Source organism: Cervus canadensis, chromosome 3, assembly GCF_019320065.1.
Source record: "Cervus canadensis isolate Bull #8, Minnesota chromosome 3, ASM1932006v1, whole genome shotgun sequence".
NCBI lineage: Eukaryota > Metazoa > Chordata > Mammalia > Artiodactyla > Cervidae > Cervus > Cervus canadensis.
This window is the reverse complement of record NC_057388.1, coordinates 113590617-113610108: the sequence shown is the minus strand read 5'-3', so window position 1 is coordinate 113610108 and position 19492 is coordinate 113590617. Positions and strand designations below refer to the sequence as shown.

Genomic DNA, 19492 nt, shown 5'->3' with positions numbered 1-19492 from the left:
GTTGCCATGCCCTCCTCCGGGGGATCTTCCTGACCCAGGGATCAAACCTGCGTCTCCTGAATTGGTAGGCAGGTTCTTTACCACTGTGCCGCCTGGGAAGCCCCCCTAGAAAAATGGTGTTGAAAATCACAGACTTGGACAGCCTCCTACTTTAATAACCCCGAGGGCTTCTCTCAGTCCTGACTGTGGGGTCTGTAGGACAGACAGGCCAAGAGGAGAAGGTGCAGCGTGGACCCCGGGACCCGGGGCTGGTGCAGCCCAGCGGGGAAGCGGGAAGCCTGGGGCGTTCAGTGAGGCCATGAAGCATGGTCACAACCCTGGTCTGAAGCTGCTTTGTTGCAGCCCGCAGTCAGAAAGACATTTTATATCGTAACCCAGCACAGTCACATGGACGGCTAAAAACCATTTCTCATGAAACAATATTTACCCTGGCCTCTGTGCGCTATTTTCGACTCGACTCTCATTGTTGGTGGTACCAGCACGTCGCCTCTGACCCACACGGCGGGGTACCCCAGGGGGCAGGCGTGGGGCTGTGCTTGCACTTTGGGAAGTGCCACCCTAGAGGGTCATAAACAGCAGGATGGACGTGGATCGCCTGCCTGCAGAGCGAGGAGTCTGGCTGGGAACTTCGGGGCCCAGAGGACCAGCAAGGTTGGAAGGACGCGCTGGGGTCTTTGCCAGAGATGCCAGATGCTTGACGTTTGAACTTGTTTCTCAGACCAGCTCACAGCCGCGACCCAGGCCATATGTACTTCAAACACCCTGAATACATTTAGTTTTCTGTTCATAGTTAAAATATGAACGTTCTATTGTGGATGACCCTAATTCTGGGTTATTCACATCTCACTTCTTTAAACCCCGCTCCTGGTGTGTGGGTCTGATCAAAGGATGTACTGAGAGCCGTTTGAAATGCGAATGAGCTTCCCAGGAGGTTTACTGAACTTGTAAAACTTGTGTGCTTCCTTACTCCTCTCCGCTTTGGATCACAGACCGCTCTTCTTTTCTCTCCCAGCAACTGGAGTTTATTTTTCAAATAAAAGTCTGTTTTCCTATAAAATGCCAAGAGTTTTGCACTGTGTGTGGAGGAATGAACTTGGGCTTTTAAGCTTTTAGTTTGGAGCCTCCGAGTCTCCGATTCACATGCCAAGGGCTCAGGGCCCGTGTGCCCCAGTCTAGAGCAGGGTCAGACGTGGGGGATTTGGTCCCTGGCACTTGGGTCTGGGCATCAAGGCTGGTTACCCATCAGAACCTCCACGCCAACACCAATCCTCTCTTGGAGAGGCTGTTTCAGTGACCAGCAGGTTGGAACTTGTCTATCAACCTGGTTTTGATGACGCCATCAAGTTTTTACTTAAAGTTGGTTTGAATAGGACGCTTAAAACTTGTTAACTCAAAACACAGTTCTTCATGGAGGTTTCTTAATGAAATCCTTTGTAAAAAGGCCTATCATAAGTATCCAAAATCACCACAGATGGTGACTGCAGCCATGAAATTAAAAGACTCTTACTCCTTGGAAGAAAATTTATGACCAACCTAGACAGCACATGAAAAAGCAGAGATGTTACTTTGCCAACAAAGGTCCGTCTAGTCAAAGCTATAATTTTCCTGTAGTCATGTATGGATGTGAGAGTTGGACTATAAAGAAAGCTGAGTGCTAAAGAATTGATGAACTGTGGTGTTGGAGAAGACTCTTGAGAGTCCCTTGGACTGCAAGGAGATCTAACCAGTCCATCCTAAAGGAAATCAGTCTTGAATGTTCACTGGAAGGACTGATGCTGAAGCTGAAACTCCAATACTTTGGCCACCTGATGCGAGGAGCTGACTCATTGGAAAAGACCCTGATGCTGGGAAAGATTGAGGGCAGGAGAAGGGGACGACAGAGGATGAGATGGTTGGATGGCATCTCTGACTCAATGGACATGAGTTTGGGCAAACTCCAGGAGTTGGTGATGGACAGGGAGGCCTGGTGTGCTGCAGTCCACGGGGTCGCAAAGAGTCAGACACAACTGAGTGACTGAACTGAACTGATCATAAGTATCAACTTTATTTTTAATTTTATGTAATGCTTGTAATTTTTAAACAGATGCAACTGAATGATGACGTGATTATAAGGGTGAGGGAGGAGCTGAGAAGCCAAGCAAGAGTCGGGGGGGTGGGGCATCCAGGGATTCATGATGACCCCTCTGCGTCCCTGGTGGGAGAGGGACTGGGAGTGACCCCTGTCTGGCAGGGTTGGGGTGCGGGGATGGGGGGTCAGATGCACTGCCCAAGGCCTTGCCCTCCCCCAGCCAGAGGCCAAGGGTCACCCCCCTGAGCACCCAGCAGGGCCGGGCCCAGTGAGGAGTGGGGAGGGGTGCCAAGGGCGAGGTGCCAACCCCCAGAGATGCCTCTGGGTGATGTACGTGCCGAGGCCAGGATGGCAGGGCAGACTGCCCAGGTCTGTCCCCCAGCACCACCGTGAGGAAGCCCCTGTCAGGGCACCAGAGGCCGAGGTTCTTAGTGGAAACTTGGTGTCACCCCCACACACAGGAATCAGTTCTGGAAGGATGTCCTCGTCATCCGCCCAGCCCACGGCTTCCTTCACCGGATCCCCATGTTTGATGCTTGCTGAGCGGGGTCTTCATGCCCACGCCAGGGAGCTGGGAAGGCCCCGGGGGAGAAGATGCCAGGAGACAAAAGGCGCCCTGACCGCTGCCTCGAATCGGCTCAGAGGTGGTCAGCAGAGAGCTTCACCCAACAGCTTGGCTGTGCTGAGTCGCTTCAGTCTTTGTGACCCCATGGACGGTAGCCCGCCAGGCTCCTCTATCCATGGGATTCTCCAGGCACGAATACCAGAGTGGGTTGCCATGCCCTCCTCCAGGGGATCTTCCCAACCCAGGGATCAAACCTGGGCCTCCTGCATTGCAGGCGGATTCTTTACAGCTGAACCCCCGGGGAGTCGCTCAGTTGGGACCCACGGATCGCAGCCTAAATCTCTATCCTCCCAGCCCCGTACCAGGACAGGCAGCCTTCCCCTTCTCACCCATTTCACACGTCAGCTTTCTGGCCCGCCCGCTGACCCGTCCTCTGGCCTCCTGGACCTGACGTTCTTTGCTTCTGCACATTTTCTTCTCCTCTAAGTTGGCAACCCTTTGGGGCTCTTGGTCCCTCCTGGTATAGGCACGATCCCAGGCCTGGGCTCCTCCCTGGGGGTCTGGCAGCCTCCTGGGAGTGGCCTCTGAGCATATACAGGTGAGCGAATACAGGTTTACTCTAGTGCAAACCATGTGCGCTCAGCCGTGCGGCTGAATGCTGTAGACATGGGGGTGAGAGCCGGGGAGGGTCTCGGGGCTCTCGGACCCCGTGGGAGCCACCCTCGGAGATGATGTGGGGAGGGGGTCTTTTAAAGCAAGGTTGGTAAACCAGTCCATCCTAAAGGAAATCAGTCCTGAGTATTCATTGGAAGGACTGATGTTGAAGCTGAAACTCCAATACTTTGGCCACCTGATGCGAAGAGCTGACTCATTGGAAAAGACCCTGAGGCTGGGAAAGATTGAAGGCAAAAGGGGATGACAGAGGATGAAATGGTTGGATGGCATCACCGACTCAATGGGCATGAGTTTGAGTAAACTCTGGGAGTGGGTGATGAACAGGGAGGCCTGGTGTGCTACAGTCCATGGGGTCGCAAAGAGTCGGACACGACTGAGCGACTGAACTGAACTGAACTGGTAAACTCTTCCTATAAAAGGGACGTGAAAGTCACTCAGTCATGTCTGACTCTTTGTGACCCTGTGGACTGTAGCCCTCTGTCCAGGCTCCTCTGTCCATGGAATTCTCCAGGCAAGAATTCCTGGAGTGGGTAGCTTTTCCCTTCCCCAGGGGCTCTTCCCCACCCAGGGATCAAACCTAGGTCTCCCGCATTGCAGGCAGATTCTTTATCATCTGAGCCACAAGGGAATCCCCTTGCTATAAAGGCCAGATGGGAAATGTTTTAGGCCTTGTGGGTCACCAGGTCTGTGCTGCCATGACTCAGCCCCAGATTGAATGTAAACTGTGTCCCGTGAATGCTTATTTACAGAAGCAGGCGGTCAGCAGGGTTGACCCCCGTTTTAACAGATGGCGGCCATCTCGCCCCCTTTTTGACCCCTCAGTGCCTCCCCGATCCACTCGAGTGAAAATCTGGTCTTGCCACGCCCTCCATGCTCTGGCCCTGGGCTGGCACTGACCGCAGCCTGTACTGCCCACCTGGCCTCCTGGCGACTGGGTCCTCAAAGGTGCCTGGCTGTCAAGGACCAGCCCCGCAGCCCGCTCTGGACAGCTCTGAGGCTTGTCCCCACTCCAAGCTTTCTAGGTGGGAGGGCCTGGCTGGGTCTTCGTGGCCTCTGCACTTGGCCCCCGGCCCAGTCCTCCTCCTCCCCTCCTTGTGGATGTTGATCCGGAGAGCGTCCCTAAGGCACACCCGCCGCTGTCCATCTCAGGTGTTGCCCCGCCCTCCGCTCTCGCCCTGATGTCCCGCTTGACAGCGGCCGTTGGAGGGAAGGCAGGGCAGACTGGATGCATGGATGAACAGGTGCACGGGCCTGGAGACGGGGTCCGGGCTCAGGGTGAGGCTGCCCGTGAGCTGGGAGAGGAGGCAGGCCCCGGGACTGCTGGTGGCCACTGGTCCCCACGGCCCTGGCCCCGCTGGTTGTTTACAATCTGAAGCCACACGAGTCCTACCCTGCGCCCCGCTGAGCGAGATCCTCCCTGCCCGATCCCGGGGCTCAGGGCCCCATCCTCGGTCCACCGCCCAGGCGAGAGCCCTCTGGATCCGGGCAGCTGCTTAGGTCCCGATCCCGTGGCTCTGCAGACTTCAGAAAAAAAACGTGACTCATCCTGCCTGCCCGCAAAGAAAGGAAAAGTATGTGTGGCATCCGAGTTTCCTGAAAAGTTCAGCCAGCGCATGGCAGAGCTATGTGGCCGGGCACCCGTGTGGTCCCCGGCGAGAGCGCCCTCTGCTGGCCACCACGCAGAGAAACACGGACCAGCCTGCTTGGGTCGGGCTGCAGGGCACTGCCTTCAATGTTGTCATCTGGGAGAAGCTTCGGGGAAAAAAATCTCCTTTCCCTCAGCAACCTGTAGAGCTCTCCGGTCCTCTCGGCGCTGCTCTGGCGATAATTCTATACCATGCGACACAGTAAAAGGAGATGCCCTCAAACACTGGATTTTTTTGTTTTTAGATAACACTTCTTTTAAATTTATTTATTTTGGCTTCGCCAGGCAGCATGCAAGTTCTTAGTTCCCCAACCAGGGATGGATCCAGTCCTCCTTGCATTGGGAGCATGGAGTTTCAACCTCTGGACCACCAGGGAAGTCCCTACATTCTTGCTCTGACTGCTTCTTTAAAAAAAAAAAAATAGTTCTGTGTATTTATTTTTGGCCCTGCTGGGTCTTCGATGCTGTGAGGGTTTTTTCTCTGATGGAGGCAGGCAGAGGCTGCTCGCTAGTTGTGGTGGCTTCTCTTGGCTGGGGAGCACAGATCAGGGATCAGGGATTGAACCCACGTTCCCTGGTGGCTCAGCTGTTAAAGAATCTGACTGCAGTGCGGGATACCTGGGTTCGATCCCTGGGTTGGGAAGATCCCCTGGAGAAGGGAAAGGCTACCACTCCAGTATTCTGGCCTGGAGAATTCTATGGACCGTGCAGTCCATGGGGTCGCAAAGAGCCGGACATGACTGAGACTTTTGCTTCACTTTCCTGCATTCGCAGGCGAATTCTTTACCACTGAGCCACCAGGGAAGCCCATCTCTGACTATTGGTTAATTTCTCTTTAAAAATCATGTTTTATTTTGAAAATCTCAAACTTATATAAAAGTTACAAGAACAGTAGAAAGCGTTCTCCCACCCCTTTCATCTAGATGCCCCAGTGTTAACGTTTTGTGACCACATTTGCTTATATCCGCTCCCACTTCTCAATCAAATATGTATTTGTGTGTGTGTATATGAAATCTGAACCATCAAGAGCAAGCTGCAGTCACAATGTCCTTGGCCCCTAAATACTTCATGTCTTAAAAACAGGGACATTCTTCCAATTGCAGTTTAACTATCAAAACCAGGAAATTAACATTAATACAACTGTCTTCGCTAAGCTGCAGACTTTATTCTCGGTTCACAGATTGTCTCAGTGATGTTTTCAGAAGAGGAGGCCCACGTCCCACGCTGGTTCGGGTGTCCCGTCTCCTCCATCCCTCTTGATTTGCTGCCCCCAATCTTGTCTTTGTGACATTTTTCAAGACCACACACAGACTGTCCTTCTCTCTGGTTTGTCTGACGTCTTTCCCTCTGGTTTGTCTGATGTCCTTCACTGTGGTTTGTCTGACGTCCTTCACTGTGGTTTGTCTGAAGTTTCCTTGGGATTCAATTCAGGTTGGCTGGCTGGGCACGAGGCTATGCGTCCAGTGTCCTGTGCTGGCCTCATTGTGGGGAGCGTGGGATGCCATGATGATCTGTTCTGGGTGTCACTAACTGATCACTTGGTTAGAGGAGGCATCTACCCCAGTTAAGAAAGTTATTCCTTTCCCCTTTGTAAGCAGTAAAGATTTCATGGAGATCTCCTTTAGAATTATGTAAATATCTTCTTTCTCATCCAGCTTTCACTTGCTGATTTTAGCATCAGTCATTTATTCTGCCTGAATTATTACTGTGGTGGTGGGCGGGCTATTTTCTTACATGATCATTAGTTCTATGTTGGTTGGAATTCCTATGAAGGAAGAAATTTTCCTTTTTGCCTTATGTTTGTAGGCACGTATATATCATGGGCTCATGTTTTAGTCAACAGGTTGCAGTTTGTCCTATCATATTCTGATGTTCAGATTGTCCTGTTGGCCGGCAGGAGCCCCTTCGGGCTGGTCCCTCTGTCCTGGGTCTGTCCCCAGCAGCACACTCTTGTTGTTCAATCACTAAGTCATGTTCATGCACACACTTCTTATTTTCTGCAGCAAAACCGTCCAGCCTCACCTGAACTTTCCCCGCCCCAGCCCTCCAATCAGCCATTTCTCCAGAGAGTCCTTGTTATTTTCAGGTGATGAATAGTATTTAGAAATAAGGGCCGAAGTATGTTCATTGCAACTGTGATATCACAGCTTCTAGGCCTTCTCAACAGACATGCTGGAAATACGCTTAATTTAGGAGAGTACTTAGATAAGATAAAGAAGGTGCATCCACGCATCCACATGGTAGAGTGTTATATCGCTGTAAAAATATATAAACATGGTATCTTTGAGCTGATATAGCAAGAAACATGAATAGAAGATTCTCAGGAGACATGAAAGTGGCCCCTCAACAGCACTTAAACATCAGTAGGAAATCTTTCCCTAAACCCAGGTTGTATTGGGTTGGCCAGAAATTCCATCAGGAATGACAAGGAGCCTCTTTTCACTCACACACATGTCTTCTTTGGAAAAATGTCTTTCATTTTTAACTGGGCTATCTTTTTGTTACAGGAAAACCTGAATGAGCTTTTTGACCAACCCAATAGAATTTACCGTTCTTTTCCTCTAGTATCTACTGTAGTTGACCTCTTCTGTTCTAAAACTTTTTCATCACCCCAGCAGAAACCTCGTACCAGTAACCATTGCTCCACACTCACCCTCCTCCACTCAGCTCCTGGCCACACGGATCTGCTTTTTGTCTATGGATTTGCCTGATCTGGAATTTTTGTTTAAATGGAATCACACAAAATGTGGCCTTCTGTGCCTGGCTTCTCTCACTGAGCATATTGTTTTGAAGATTTGTCCATGGTGTAGAGTATGTCAGAACTCCATTCCTTTTCGTGGCTGGATAATATTCCATCCTGTGGACAGACCACGTGCTGTCTGTCCGTTCTTCCATCAGTAGACGCTTGGGTGGTTTCCTCCTTTTGGCTTGTGTGACTAGTACTGCCATGAACAGTCACGCATACATGTTTTGTTTAGACACCTGTTTTCAGTTCTTTTGCGTAGATACCTAGGAGTGGAATTTCTGGGTCATTTGATTATCCTGGTTAACGTGGTAAGGAATGATGTAACTGTTTTCCACAGTGGCCACACCATTTTACATTCTCATCAGCAACGGATGAGGGTTTTCACTTCTCCATATCCGCTCCAACACTTGTTATTTTCCATCTGTTGCTGTTATTAGTATTATTGCCTTCCTAGTCGATCTGAAGTGGCGTCTCATTGTGGTTTTGATTTGCTGTTCCTTAATGACACTGAGCATCTTTTCACGTACATGTCTTCTTTGGGAAAACGTCTATCGTTTTAACTGGGTTGTCTTTCTGTTGAATTGTAGGAGTTCTTTGTATATTCTGGATACTAGACACTTATCAAATATATGATTTGGAGATATTTTCTCCTTTTCTGTGGGTTTTTTCACTCTCTTAATAGTATCCTTTGATATGCATAAAAATGTCTTAGTATTTATTTATTTGACTGCACTGGGTCTTATTTCCGGCACTCGGGGTCTTTAGATGCAGCTTGGGGACTCTTAGTTGTGACGCGTGGGATCTAGTTCCCTGAGCAGGGATGAAACCCTGGCCCCTGCATTGGGATTGCAGAGTCTTAGCCACTGGACCACCAAGGAAGTCCTAAAAAATTTTTAATTTCGATGACAGCAAGGTTTTGGTGACCAGAATTACTTAATGTGCTGCTCCTTGGTACCTGGCCTGTAGAGACCCTCAGACTTGTTGGCGTGAAGAATGGGGAGCAGGGCCCCAGGAGGTGGCTGCCCCTGACCACAGGTCAGTGATTCCAGGAATGAGCCTCTCCAGGGAGGCTGAGAGGCCAGGCCAGGCCGGTGGACGAGGGCATTGTCGCAGGGTCACCCACCTCGTCAGGAAAGGCTGGCTGAGGGCCTGGTGGTCACTTAAAGCCTTGAGTGAGGGAAGAGAAGAAACAGCAAGTTCTCTGGAGCATCTGTGTCTGGGTTTCATCTTCTGACCCTCGAAGTTTTCCTGCTTGACCGCAGCGAGTCGGGTTTCCTCCCAGCATTTCTGTTTGGTAGAGAGGGCTGCAAGGCCTCCTCCTCTGCCCACGCCGTCCTCCTCACCCTCTGACCCCGGAGGACCCTCGACCAGCTCCAGGTCACCTAAAGGCCAGGAAGCTGGGCTCTAGGACATTGGTGAATGACAAGTTCTCCTAGGTCATCCCCGAGGACAGGGTGGGCTAAAACGAGAGCCGATGGCCTGGGAGAGGTGCTGGTTCCAACACTGTCCCTCATCTTTGTTTTTTTAAGCATTTGCTAAAACAATTGCCTTAAGAGGTGCTTTGCTGATTTTTTTTTTCTGCTGAAAACACTAATTGCTGTTTGTTAGATTTTGTTGTTGTTTTTCTTTTGTTTTCTCCTCTTTACATTTTAGTTTTCAGTGAAGTAGTTCAATCACATGGTTTTTTAAAAAAGAAAAATCAAGGAATGCAAAATGATCGGTATGGAAAGGTCCTAGCCCCACTCCGCCAAAAGCCATAAAAGACCTCTTTAAATTATGTACGTCTTCAACTGTGGTACAGTTTTTTGGTGACAAACCTTGCATGTGGTCTTATCACAGTGGGGGATGAATACTGTCTTTCCCACATCTTCCTCAATTTCCCTCTGTTCTCCTTTTCTTTTTCTTTTTTTAAAATTAATCAATCTTTTCTTTCTATCACCCCCTCAGGAATCTTTTTAGGCATTTTAATCACCCCCTTACAATTTTAATAAAACAGATATACTACATATTATTTGTGTTGCATGAAACTGTGCTTTATATATAAAAAGAGGCTGTCCGCCCACCACCCCAAAGTCAGTTTTCACCACCTTAGAGACAATATTGCCCTCAAGGAGAATGATGCCGTCAGCAGGGTTTGAGGTGAGAGATGTCAGTGATTATGGTAAGATCTGATTCACTGAGGGTGAGGCCCACCTGAATCAGCAAACGATCTAAATTATAAAACATCTTTTTTATATTTGGTTAACCTCGAGAACCAGCATGGAAATGAACTTCCTAGACATCAGAAACATAGGCCTTTGAGCACCCAAACCTGCATCTTTTCAAGTGTTTGGTGCCTCAGACACTTTGCAATTTTCTTATTCAAAAGATACTAATTATCATCTCACTCTTTATCGACGACCTGGGGTCCTTACCAGATTCCCTGGGATGGACGCGTCCTGCTGCCCCTGAGGTGTGAAGACTGTTTGCAGACTTACAGACTGAAGGGCCCTTTTTTTTTTTTTGGTAACTTTTGGCCACGCCGCGTGGCACGTGGGATCTCAGTTCCCTGACCAGGGATGGAACCTGCACCCCCTGCTTGGAAGTGGAGTCTTAGCCGCTGGGGTACCAAGGAAGGACTGAAGGACTTCTGGCCACCCTGCCCCAGGTCCTTCCTTCCGCGTTCCTGCTGCACGCTTTGCGGTGGAATTTTGCCTTGAACAGCAGCACCCAGGCTCTCCCTGATCAAAACGTGCTGCTAAGAAACCGGGGTTCTTTGTGCGTGTTGTTTGAAACGAGTAAATGATCAGGAGGAAGGTCCCTTGGCTCCCCATTCGAGAAATGCAGTGCCTTTGGCTCGTGAGCGGGGGTTCTGTGCGAGCACCTCTGACTCAGTTCAGCTGGAAGAGGAACTGCAGACACGTGGTGCTCCCAGTTCACGTCCAAGTGCTCCACACTGTCCCCCTTGCAGAGCCCGGGCAGCCAGCCCTGCGCCAGCCACTGCGGAGCAGAGGCGGCCTCGGAGACGGGCTCTCCAGGTGAAGCCCTGTGAGCCCCATGGCAGCCCTCTGGATTGGTTTAAGGTCCAGACGATGCTGTTTGGTGTTTAAAACGCTCTGCGGCTGACAGGGTGTTTTTCCTACTTTATCTCATTTGGTTTCCCTATGACATGGGCTCAGGCTGTATTGTGATTTTTTTTTTCTTATGGGAAGAATGAGGGTGAAGAAGCCGAGCAGCTCAGAACTGATGCCGGTAACTGCGTTGCGGTGCGGTGTCTGACCCGAGTCTTGTAAACCTTTCTGTGTATTGTCTCGGGGCATATATGTCACGATTCATAAGGAAATCTTTCATTTTTCAAGCAAATCTCCACCCAGGCCTCATATTCTAAGCTAGTGGTTTCCAGCTGAAGGAAGTGCTGAAGCAGGAGGGGTTCTCCTACGTGATCAAGTTGCTTCAGTCATGTCCGACTCTCTGTGACCCCCTGGACTATAGCCCACCAGGCTTCTCTGTCCTTGGGATTCTCCAGGCAAGAATACTGGAGTGGGTAGCCATGCCCTTCTCCAGGGGATCTTCCTGACCCAGAGATCGTATCTGCCTCTCTTGTGTCTCCTGCACTGGCTGAAGACAGATTCTTTACCACTGCAACACTTTTCAAATTTCTCCTGAAAGCCCCGGATTCCAGAAAATGGAGATGGTGCTTGGTTGCCTGGGAGACAAGGGCCCGGGTAGGCCGCACTGTGGCTTTCTGCCGAGCCTGTGAGTTCACAGGTCTTCACCCCTGCACAAGGGTTTTACACATTCTGGTAGCCTTCTGACCTCCCTAAGACATAACTTAGAGGAAGAAGTAAACAGAAAAGCCAGACCCTCGACCTCTCGACCCTGTGGAATCTAGTGTTTGCAAGCCCTTGCTCTGTGGCCTTGGGTCCGGGCTTCACCCCGGGGCCAATTTGAAAGCTGGAGTCAGAGCAGATCGCATCAGCTCTTGTCTTTGGAACCATCAGAGCCTTTGGCCTGGTGAGAGACCCCTGGGGCACTACAGGGCCCACAAGAAGGGATTCAGTGAGGCACGCGCTGGGTTCTTCCGTGGAGCATTAGAGTTTAAGAACACCTGGGGATTCCCTCCTGTTGGGGTGCTGTACTTTGGCGTGCTAAAAATCATGACTGCCGTTGGTTTTTGCTTTTTTCTATCCTTTCCGGTATTTGTTTAAATCAAGCTGCCCCTGATGTCACTGGGTTTAGACGCCACTGACGTGACTTGAACTATTCCAAGTCGAGGTGCTTTGTCTTTGCCGGAAAAATCACCCTCTCGTCGCTCAGAGTTCCAGGAGGAGCCGGGAGGCGTGCGTGACAGTGGGCGTGTGGGGCGACATGTAGGCATCTGAGTCGGGGCAGGGACCGTCGCCCGGGAGCCTCGGCCTCACAAACAGCTCTGGGGACGAGGAGAGGAAGCCCCGGGGAGGTGACACACAGTCTCACTCAGAGTCAAGTGCCGCGGTGACCTTTAGAACTTTCCATGAAATCTGACACGGTATTTTGCAACCAGCCGGAGAGCGCCAGCAGCTCTGTGCTCCCTGGTGTGCGGCCCGCCTGCCGTCTGAGGGGGCCCCCCCACCAGAGCCTCTTACATAACTGGGGTTTGGTTTGGCCTGCGGCCTCTCAGGGGTCCTGTGCTTTTCAGGTACCGTCACGTGACCCGCAAAGCTTCCGAGTGCATTGGCAGTGGGTCCGTCTTCCTTTCCTTTTCCAGCATCGAACCCAGAAGAGGCAGCCTGGTGGGGTGGGGTGGGTGGCTGGGGGTCCCAAATGCCATGAGATGAAAGTGAAAAGGTGAAGTCGCTCACTCGTGTCCGACGCTTTGCCACCCCATGGACTATACAGTCCATGGGATTCTCCAGGCCAGAATACTGAAGTGGGTAGCCTTTCCCTTCTCCAGGGCATCTTCCCAACCCAGGGATCGAACCCAGGTCTCACGGGGGGAGCAAACTGGCGGGATGCCAGCCCAGCTGTGCCGCTGGTCCCTAGGGGGGATCTTGGTCTACACGGGGTGCACCTGCCTGCCAGCAGCCCTCCTCAGCCCTGCAGGCCTGGACTGGGGGCCCAAGATGAGGGTGTGTCTGGACACGGGGGTGACAAGCAGGACAGGTCTGCACGGGGTCTCAGCCCCCCACCTCAGCCTCGCATCCAGGCCTCCAGTGACCGTCTCGGTGAAACGGAGTCAACGTGCTCCACCCAGCTATCGGCTGCTGACCTGGGAGGCCCGTTCCCACAGCACAGGGGACAGGGGCCGAACCAGGAGGCAGCTCTGTCCCAGTAAAGGGGTCCACCCTGGGCTTCCAGCTGGAGCTCCGGCAGGACTTGTCAACTGTCCGTGTGGACACTGTGGACGATGCTCAGCACCCTTTGGCCCTCTACCCGCCTGCCCCAGCGTGTGCATTAGGAGGCCCTGACTGCAGACAGTAGCCGTGGAGACAGGCCCACTGTCCCCCACCCCCATCAGAAGGCCAGGCCGGCCAGGCTCCCCGAGGAGCTGTCCACCCTCCCCTGGATTTCTGGCTGTCCCCTAATAATAACAGTAAGGAAAAATGAGAAATGTTCAAGGCTGAACCTCCCTCGGCAGTGGCGCCTTCTCTGAGTGCTGAGTGGTGTGCTTCTCTCCCGGAGTTTGCTCAAACTCATGTCCATCAAGTCAGTGATGCCATCCAACCATCTCATCCTCGGTCACCCCCTTCTCTTCCTGCCTTCAATCTTCCCCAACATCAGTGTTATTTCCAGTGAGTTGGCTCTTCACATCAGGTGGCCGAAGTATTGGAGCTTCAGCTTCAACATTGGACCTTCCAATGGATGTTCAGGGTTGATTTCCTTTAGGATGGACTGGTTGGATCTCCTTGCTGTCCAAGGGACTCTTAAGAGTCTGGTCCAGCACCACAGTTTGAAAACTGTCCTCATTACAGTTTGAAAGTCTCCTATTCCAGGCTTCCCAGTATAGCACCAAGCAAGAGAGTGATTTGTATAATATACTCCAGCAATACATTTTAAACACAGTTTCCGGGACTTCCCTGGTGATCCGGTGGTTAAGATCCCACACTTCTGCTTCAGGAAGAGTGGGTTTGATCACCGGTCAGGAAACAAAGGTATCCAAGTGCCACATGGTGGGGCCAAACAAAATAAAACACAGTTCCATCGTGGAACCCACTAGTTCCTTCTTTTTCAGCCCTTCCCTTTAAAAAATCCCCCAAGTGTGGAAAGCATTCCATGAGGATGTGTTCTTGCCGGCTGAGTCACAATCCCATGAAGGGCTTCACCTCTCGTTCATTTGGGACCATCGGCGGCGGAAACCATGACGAAGGGGTGTTTGGTCTTCCTGACAGTGGCCGCAGCTCCCAGCCCCGAGGTCAGAGGTCCTGAAGGAAGGGTCCTTGTCACTCAACCTGCAGCCTGAGTGTCGCCTCACCCTGTGTGGTCTGCACGCATCTCAGTTGTGCAAAGGTGTTGTCCCAAGCTAAGGAATTTCAGGCAAATATGAATCAAACAGGGAGACGCAGTGCTAAGAGAGCCAATTGTAAAATGTCTGGGAATTCTGCAAGCCCATCCGTGCCCCACCGGTGCCCTGAAATGGACCAAGGCGGGAGGTTTGCACCACAGCAAGTGGCAGACCCTGCAGTTTAGTCCTCCCTGCCCCCCACCCCACCCCAGGGCTGCCTGATCAGCATTTCCCGCACGCCCTGTGTCTCCACCCTGGAAGTCCAGTGTCGCCTGCTGCCTTCTTCTCTGCTCTTGGGTGAAGCTGACCCTGGGAAGAGCATTTTGAGTGAGGTCAAAGGTACATGTCGGTGAAGTCCGGGTCTCGCTGGGGCCTTGTATCTGTCGTCAAGGTCGTGGTGTCTGGCATCATTTGTTTTGTTATTGTTGTTCAGTCACTCAGTTGTGTCTGACTCCTTGTGACCCCATGGACTGCAGCACGCCAGGCTTCCCAATCCTTCCTCATCTCCCAGGCTTGTCTTAGAGCTGCATTTAACCCTGCTCCTCAGCTCCATCCATCCAGAGCTCCCCAGGGTCCGTCCTGTGGGACAGAGAACTGTTCTGGGCCTCAAACGACTTTTTGCTCGATCAGGCCAGTTCTACTGTGTCTTTTCAGAATATTCTGTAGCCATCTCAGTCACAGAACCGTGACCCTGAAGGACCCGGGGATTCTTTCCTCCACCCTGCCTGCACTGCATGCCCGGACTCTCCTCTCCGAAGGCATCAGATGCTCCTATGGGACGAATCCAGAGTTGTGGAGCCCAGAGCTGGGCAGCAGCAGTGGGCTCTGGCCCTGCAGAGACTTACTCAACTTTATGTGTTTATTTTTTCTTGGCGTATAGTGGCTTTACAGCGTCGTGTTGGTTTCTGCTGTATAGCCCAGTGAGTCAGCTCTGTGTGTACATGGATCTCCTCTTTTTCTCATTTCCCCCCCCGTTTAGGTCACCACAGAGCACGGGGTAGCGTTCCCTGTGCTACAGGAGTTTCTCATTAGTTATCTGTTTTATGTTGTTCAGTCGCTCAGTCGTGTCCGACTCTGAGACCCCGTGGGCTGCAGCACGCCAGGCTCCTCTGTCCTTCACCATCTCCCAGAGCTTGCTCAAACTCATGTCCATTGAGTCGGTGATGCCATCCAACCATCTCATCCTCTGCCGCCCCTCTCTCCTCCTGCCTTCAGTCTTTCCCAGCATCAGGGTCTTTTCCAGTGAGTCCATTCTTTGTATCAGGTGGCCAAAGTATTAGAGCTTCAGCTTCAGCATCAGTCCTTCCAATGAGTATTCAGGACTGATTTCCTTTAGGATGGACTGGTTGACTCTCCTTGCTGTCCAAGGGACTCTCAAGAGTCTTCTCCAGCACCACAGTTCAGAAGCATCATCTTTCCGGCGCTCAGCCTTCTTTAGTATCGATAGGGTATAGATCTCAGTCGCAATCTCCCAGTCCGTTCCATGCCCTCTTGCCCCCTTGGAGCCCATACGCTTGTTCTCTGTATCTGTGTCTCTCTTTCTGCTTTGCAAATAAGTTCATCTCTACCATTTTTCTAGATTCCACATGTATGTGTTAATATACAACATGTGTTTTTCTGACTTCACTCTGTATGAGAGTCTCTGGGTCCATCCACATCTCTGCAGATAGCACAGTAAGAGTTATTCAACTTTCAGTAAAATGGTGTTAGTAATACTTGCCCCATAGGTTTCTGGGGATGATGAAATAAATTCATATTCAGCACTCCAGCTGACATATGGTAGGCACTCCCCAAACAGTATTTATTATCTTACTAATTAAAATATAATTCTTAGAGGACAGGAATGTCTTTGAATTTTTCATAGCACTAATCCCCTCCATCAGTATCTGTCCTGCTCATTTGGTAGAGGTTTAATAACTACTTGGTGAGTGAACGGCTGTATAAACTATGTACAGAATCATTGTACGTGCCCAGGTTGCTGTTTATTTCCCTCACGAATTTAAACTCATTCTTCCCTTTTAGTCGCTAGACTTTGAAGTGTTTTCTCCTTCTACATAGTCTCTCATATAGTATAAGAGTCTTGCATTGTTTTAGACAAAGCCTTTCATTTTTCTTTTAATCAAATATGTGTCTTTCTTACTAGAATTCTTGTTTAGCAATCTTTTCTAAGGAAACTCTGCTTTGTTTCATTTTTAAACCAGAAGAACATTTCCATTTTTTTTTTAAATGCTGAATTGATTTTTTAATTTTTCAAAATACTTTATTTGTTTGGCTGCACTGTGTCTTACTTACAACACATGGGATCTTTAGTTGAGGCATGTGGGGTCCAGTTCCCTGACCAGGGATAGAACCTGGGCTCCCTGCATAGGGAGTGCAGAGTCTTAGCCACCGGACCACCAGGGAAGTCCTTGAATTGATATTTTTAAAAAGTGAAAGTTGCTCGGTTGTGTCCGACTCTTTGCAACCCCATGGACTATACATAGAGTCCATGGAATTCTCCAGGCCAGAATACTGGAGTGGGTAGCCTTTCCCTTCTCCAGAGGATCTTCCCAACCCAGGGATTGAACCCAGGTCTCCTGCAATGCAGGCAGATTCTTTACAAGCTGAGCTACCAGGGAAAAGTTAGATTTCCTCTTTTAAAAAGAGAAAATCTAAATATGAAACTTCGAAACCTACCTTCTTAGACTTTTTCAGAGCTTAAGTTTGGGCTACCATATTTAACACAGATAACAATCCACTACTCCACTGAAGAACCCAAGTGGAGGTGGGTTTTGCGACTTGTTCTGTGACTTGTAGGTTCCTCCACAGGTGCAATGCTGGCCCAGCCTCTCCTCTCTTCTCCAGACCCCCCAGCCCTCAAGGCCAACTCAAGCTCTGCTTTCCAAGCAGGGTCATGTGATGGCCCCTGTCTGTCTATCCATTTGTGCTGATGACACTGTCCATTCTGGCCACTGGCCATTGAGCACATTTCGCTATTTTATGCAGTTAGTATTATAATTTTATAATAATAGAATTATTGTCTCTCCAAGTCATTTTCACATAGCTTGAGGGCAAGACCTATTTCCTCCATTCCTTCAATGCATGCTGCTGCAAAGATTTGATCACTGGATCTCCATCAGTCTCAGCAGAAGGAAAACGCAGGACCAGGAGCCATTAGATGTTCAGACTTCTGGAAGGAGATGAATTCCTAACATGAGCAGGTCTCGCCTAGGTTTGAGGAGGAAGCTGGGACCAGAGACGAGGAGTGACTTTCTCAGGGTCACAAAGCTAATTAGTGGCAGGTCCCTTTAGTCTAGTGAAGGTATCAGCAAAAGGAATTGAACATTTTTTCCCTGTCTTTTTAAAGTTTTATTTTTAGTTGCAAAACACATGCACACTAGAAGTTTCTTGTTTTTATTAGGGCAGGGGTTTGGCTTAGGGGTCAAGGAAGTTGGAATTCTAACCACTGGTTACAGGACTTGGAGCAAATCATACCCCCTTTCGGAGCCTCGGTTTCCCCATCAGTCATGGGAGGCAGTTGGATCGCATACTCTCTAAAGTCCCCTTGGGTTCTGTCATTCTGCAGTTCTTAGCAAGTCCACAGCTCAAACTGGACATGAGCTTGAGACCCTCCTGGTGGGTCCCCGGAGACCCCGTGTCCCCTCCTCAAAGGCGGTCCTTGCTTCTTTCATCTCAGGGAGCCGCGAGGGGAAATAGATTCAGGGACTTCCAGCCCCGGGGACCTGCGGCTTCTTCAGCGAGAAGCAGCCGAGCCTGCTGACCCCGGGGAGCCCTGGAACACATGAATCAAAATAGTTGTATGATGTCATGTCATGATGGGAATGCGCTGTGGCCAACCGGTGCCAGGAATTGTCTGGACCGGGTGGTTTCCTTTTACAGTCTTTTTAAAGGGACCTCGGCAGACCCGCACATGACCGGCCGGCCTTGCCCTCCTCTGATTGCCTAGCTCGTCTTCCCTCCCTTTTTTTTTTCGTTTTCAGGAGGAAAAAGCCCCGAGCGCCTGAGTGTGTGGCTGACCTTAACTATATAAACAGACCTGCCTGGGCTTCCGGGGCAGCTTCTTGCCTACTTAAGGGCAGCGGCTGCTCCAGCTTTGCCGCGGCCCCAGCGGGTGGGTGCAGAGGTGAGGACCACCCGGCCTGTCTGGCGGCTGCTGGCCCCGCGGGCGACCCCTCCGGCGTTGGCTGGGGGACCCCAGGCTGTGGCTGTAGCACGCAGGTCGTGTCTCTGAGCTCCCGGGCCCCACGCCTGCCGGCCCATGCAGCGCCCCTCCTGGCCCCCAGGCACCCGGGGCTGACGCTGCCCCCTGCGAGTCCTGGCATGCTCACCCGGCCCGGCTCCCCATGAAGCGGTTTGGCAGCCTCAGAGGCAACAGAAAGCACAAGGACCCAAGCCGGAGCACCGCGAGGCGGCAGTCGGAGCCCCATGGCCTTTGCGGTAGGACACTTCCCTTTGCCCAGTCCTCTGCTGGTCGCCAGGGCCAGTGTGTGTGTGTGTGTGTGTGTGTGTGTGTGTGTGCGCACACACAGCCACCCAGGTGACAGCTGTGTGCGGGTGTGACTGTCAGGCAGAGGGGACAGATGGGGATGTGTGTCCTTACAGACAGTCCTGCCCCCTTGCTGTCCTGAGCTGCTCAGCAGTGCTTTCCCCCAGGCTGTCTTCACTAACTGGCCCTGATGAGGTTGAGTGATCAATGGGACTGGCGTTCATTTCGGCAAAAGCAGCGGCCTGGGGAAAAGTAAGAATGGACCGGAACTGTTGTTGGCGGCTGTGAAGTACTAGATGTGCGTGTGTAGAGAAAACTATCCCCGAGATCACAGAGGATGCCTTTCCCTCGCCTCCTTGGCCCCACGGCTGTCATCGGGTGGTCAAAGGTTAACGTGGGAGGGAAGGGTTAACGCTTGCCTTGATTTTTGTCCCCGGGGCTGGGGGTGGGGTGGGAGGGAGAAGCTCCTTGTGTGATCTCTCTGGCTTCTGGGACCTTCTGCAGCCTCTCCAGGCTCTACAGGGGGCCGGGACCAGTGTGCCTGGCGCGTGGGGTCAACCATCTACACTTCAGTCGTTACAGTGACCTTCGGGTTTGAGGGAGGCACCCTGTCTGGCTCGAGTTGGGCAGGTGGGTTTCAAAGCAGCCAGGGCTTCCCCGAGGCTGCCCGCTCAAAAGTAGGTGGTGGACTTCCTCAGAATTGGGGGTTTGCCTGCCCTGGAGGCTGCTGCTTGTGGAACACAGGATATTTCTGAACACTCCATCCTAAGACAGAATAGCAGCCCCACTCACACAGCCCAGTGGTAACCAAGATGGGGAAGCTGACAGGTGCACTAAATTGTGTTCT

At 51.3% G+C, this 19492-nt stretch overlaps 1 protein-coding gene across 6 annotated transcripts in view; it reads left to right on the top strand.

The window, feature by feature from the left end:
• PRKAG2 (protein kinase AMP-activated non-catalytic subunit gamma 2) overlaps nt 1–19492 on the top strand; it is a 293481-nt gene that overhangs the window by 107571 nt on the left and 166418 nt on the right. Inside the window, exon 1 of one of the 6 annotated variants that reach the window (XM_043464195.1) lies at nt 18081–18596. The exons of the other annotated variants lie outside the window; for them this stretch is intronic. Coding sequence (XP_043320130.1) covers nt 18503–18596 — 94 coding nt within the window. The 5' untranslated portion in view covers nt 18081–18502. Of the gene's footprint in view, nt 1–18080; nt 18597–19492 lie in introns of those variants that run through there. 6 annotated transcript variants of the gene reach the window in all.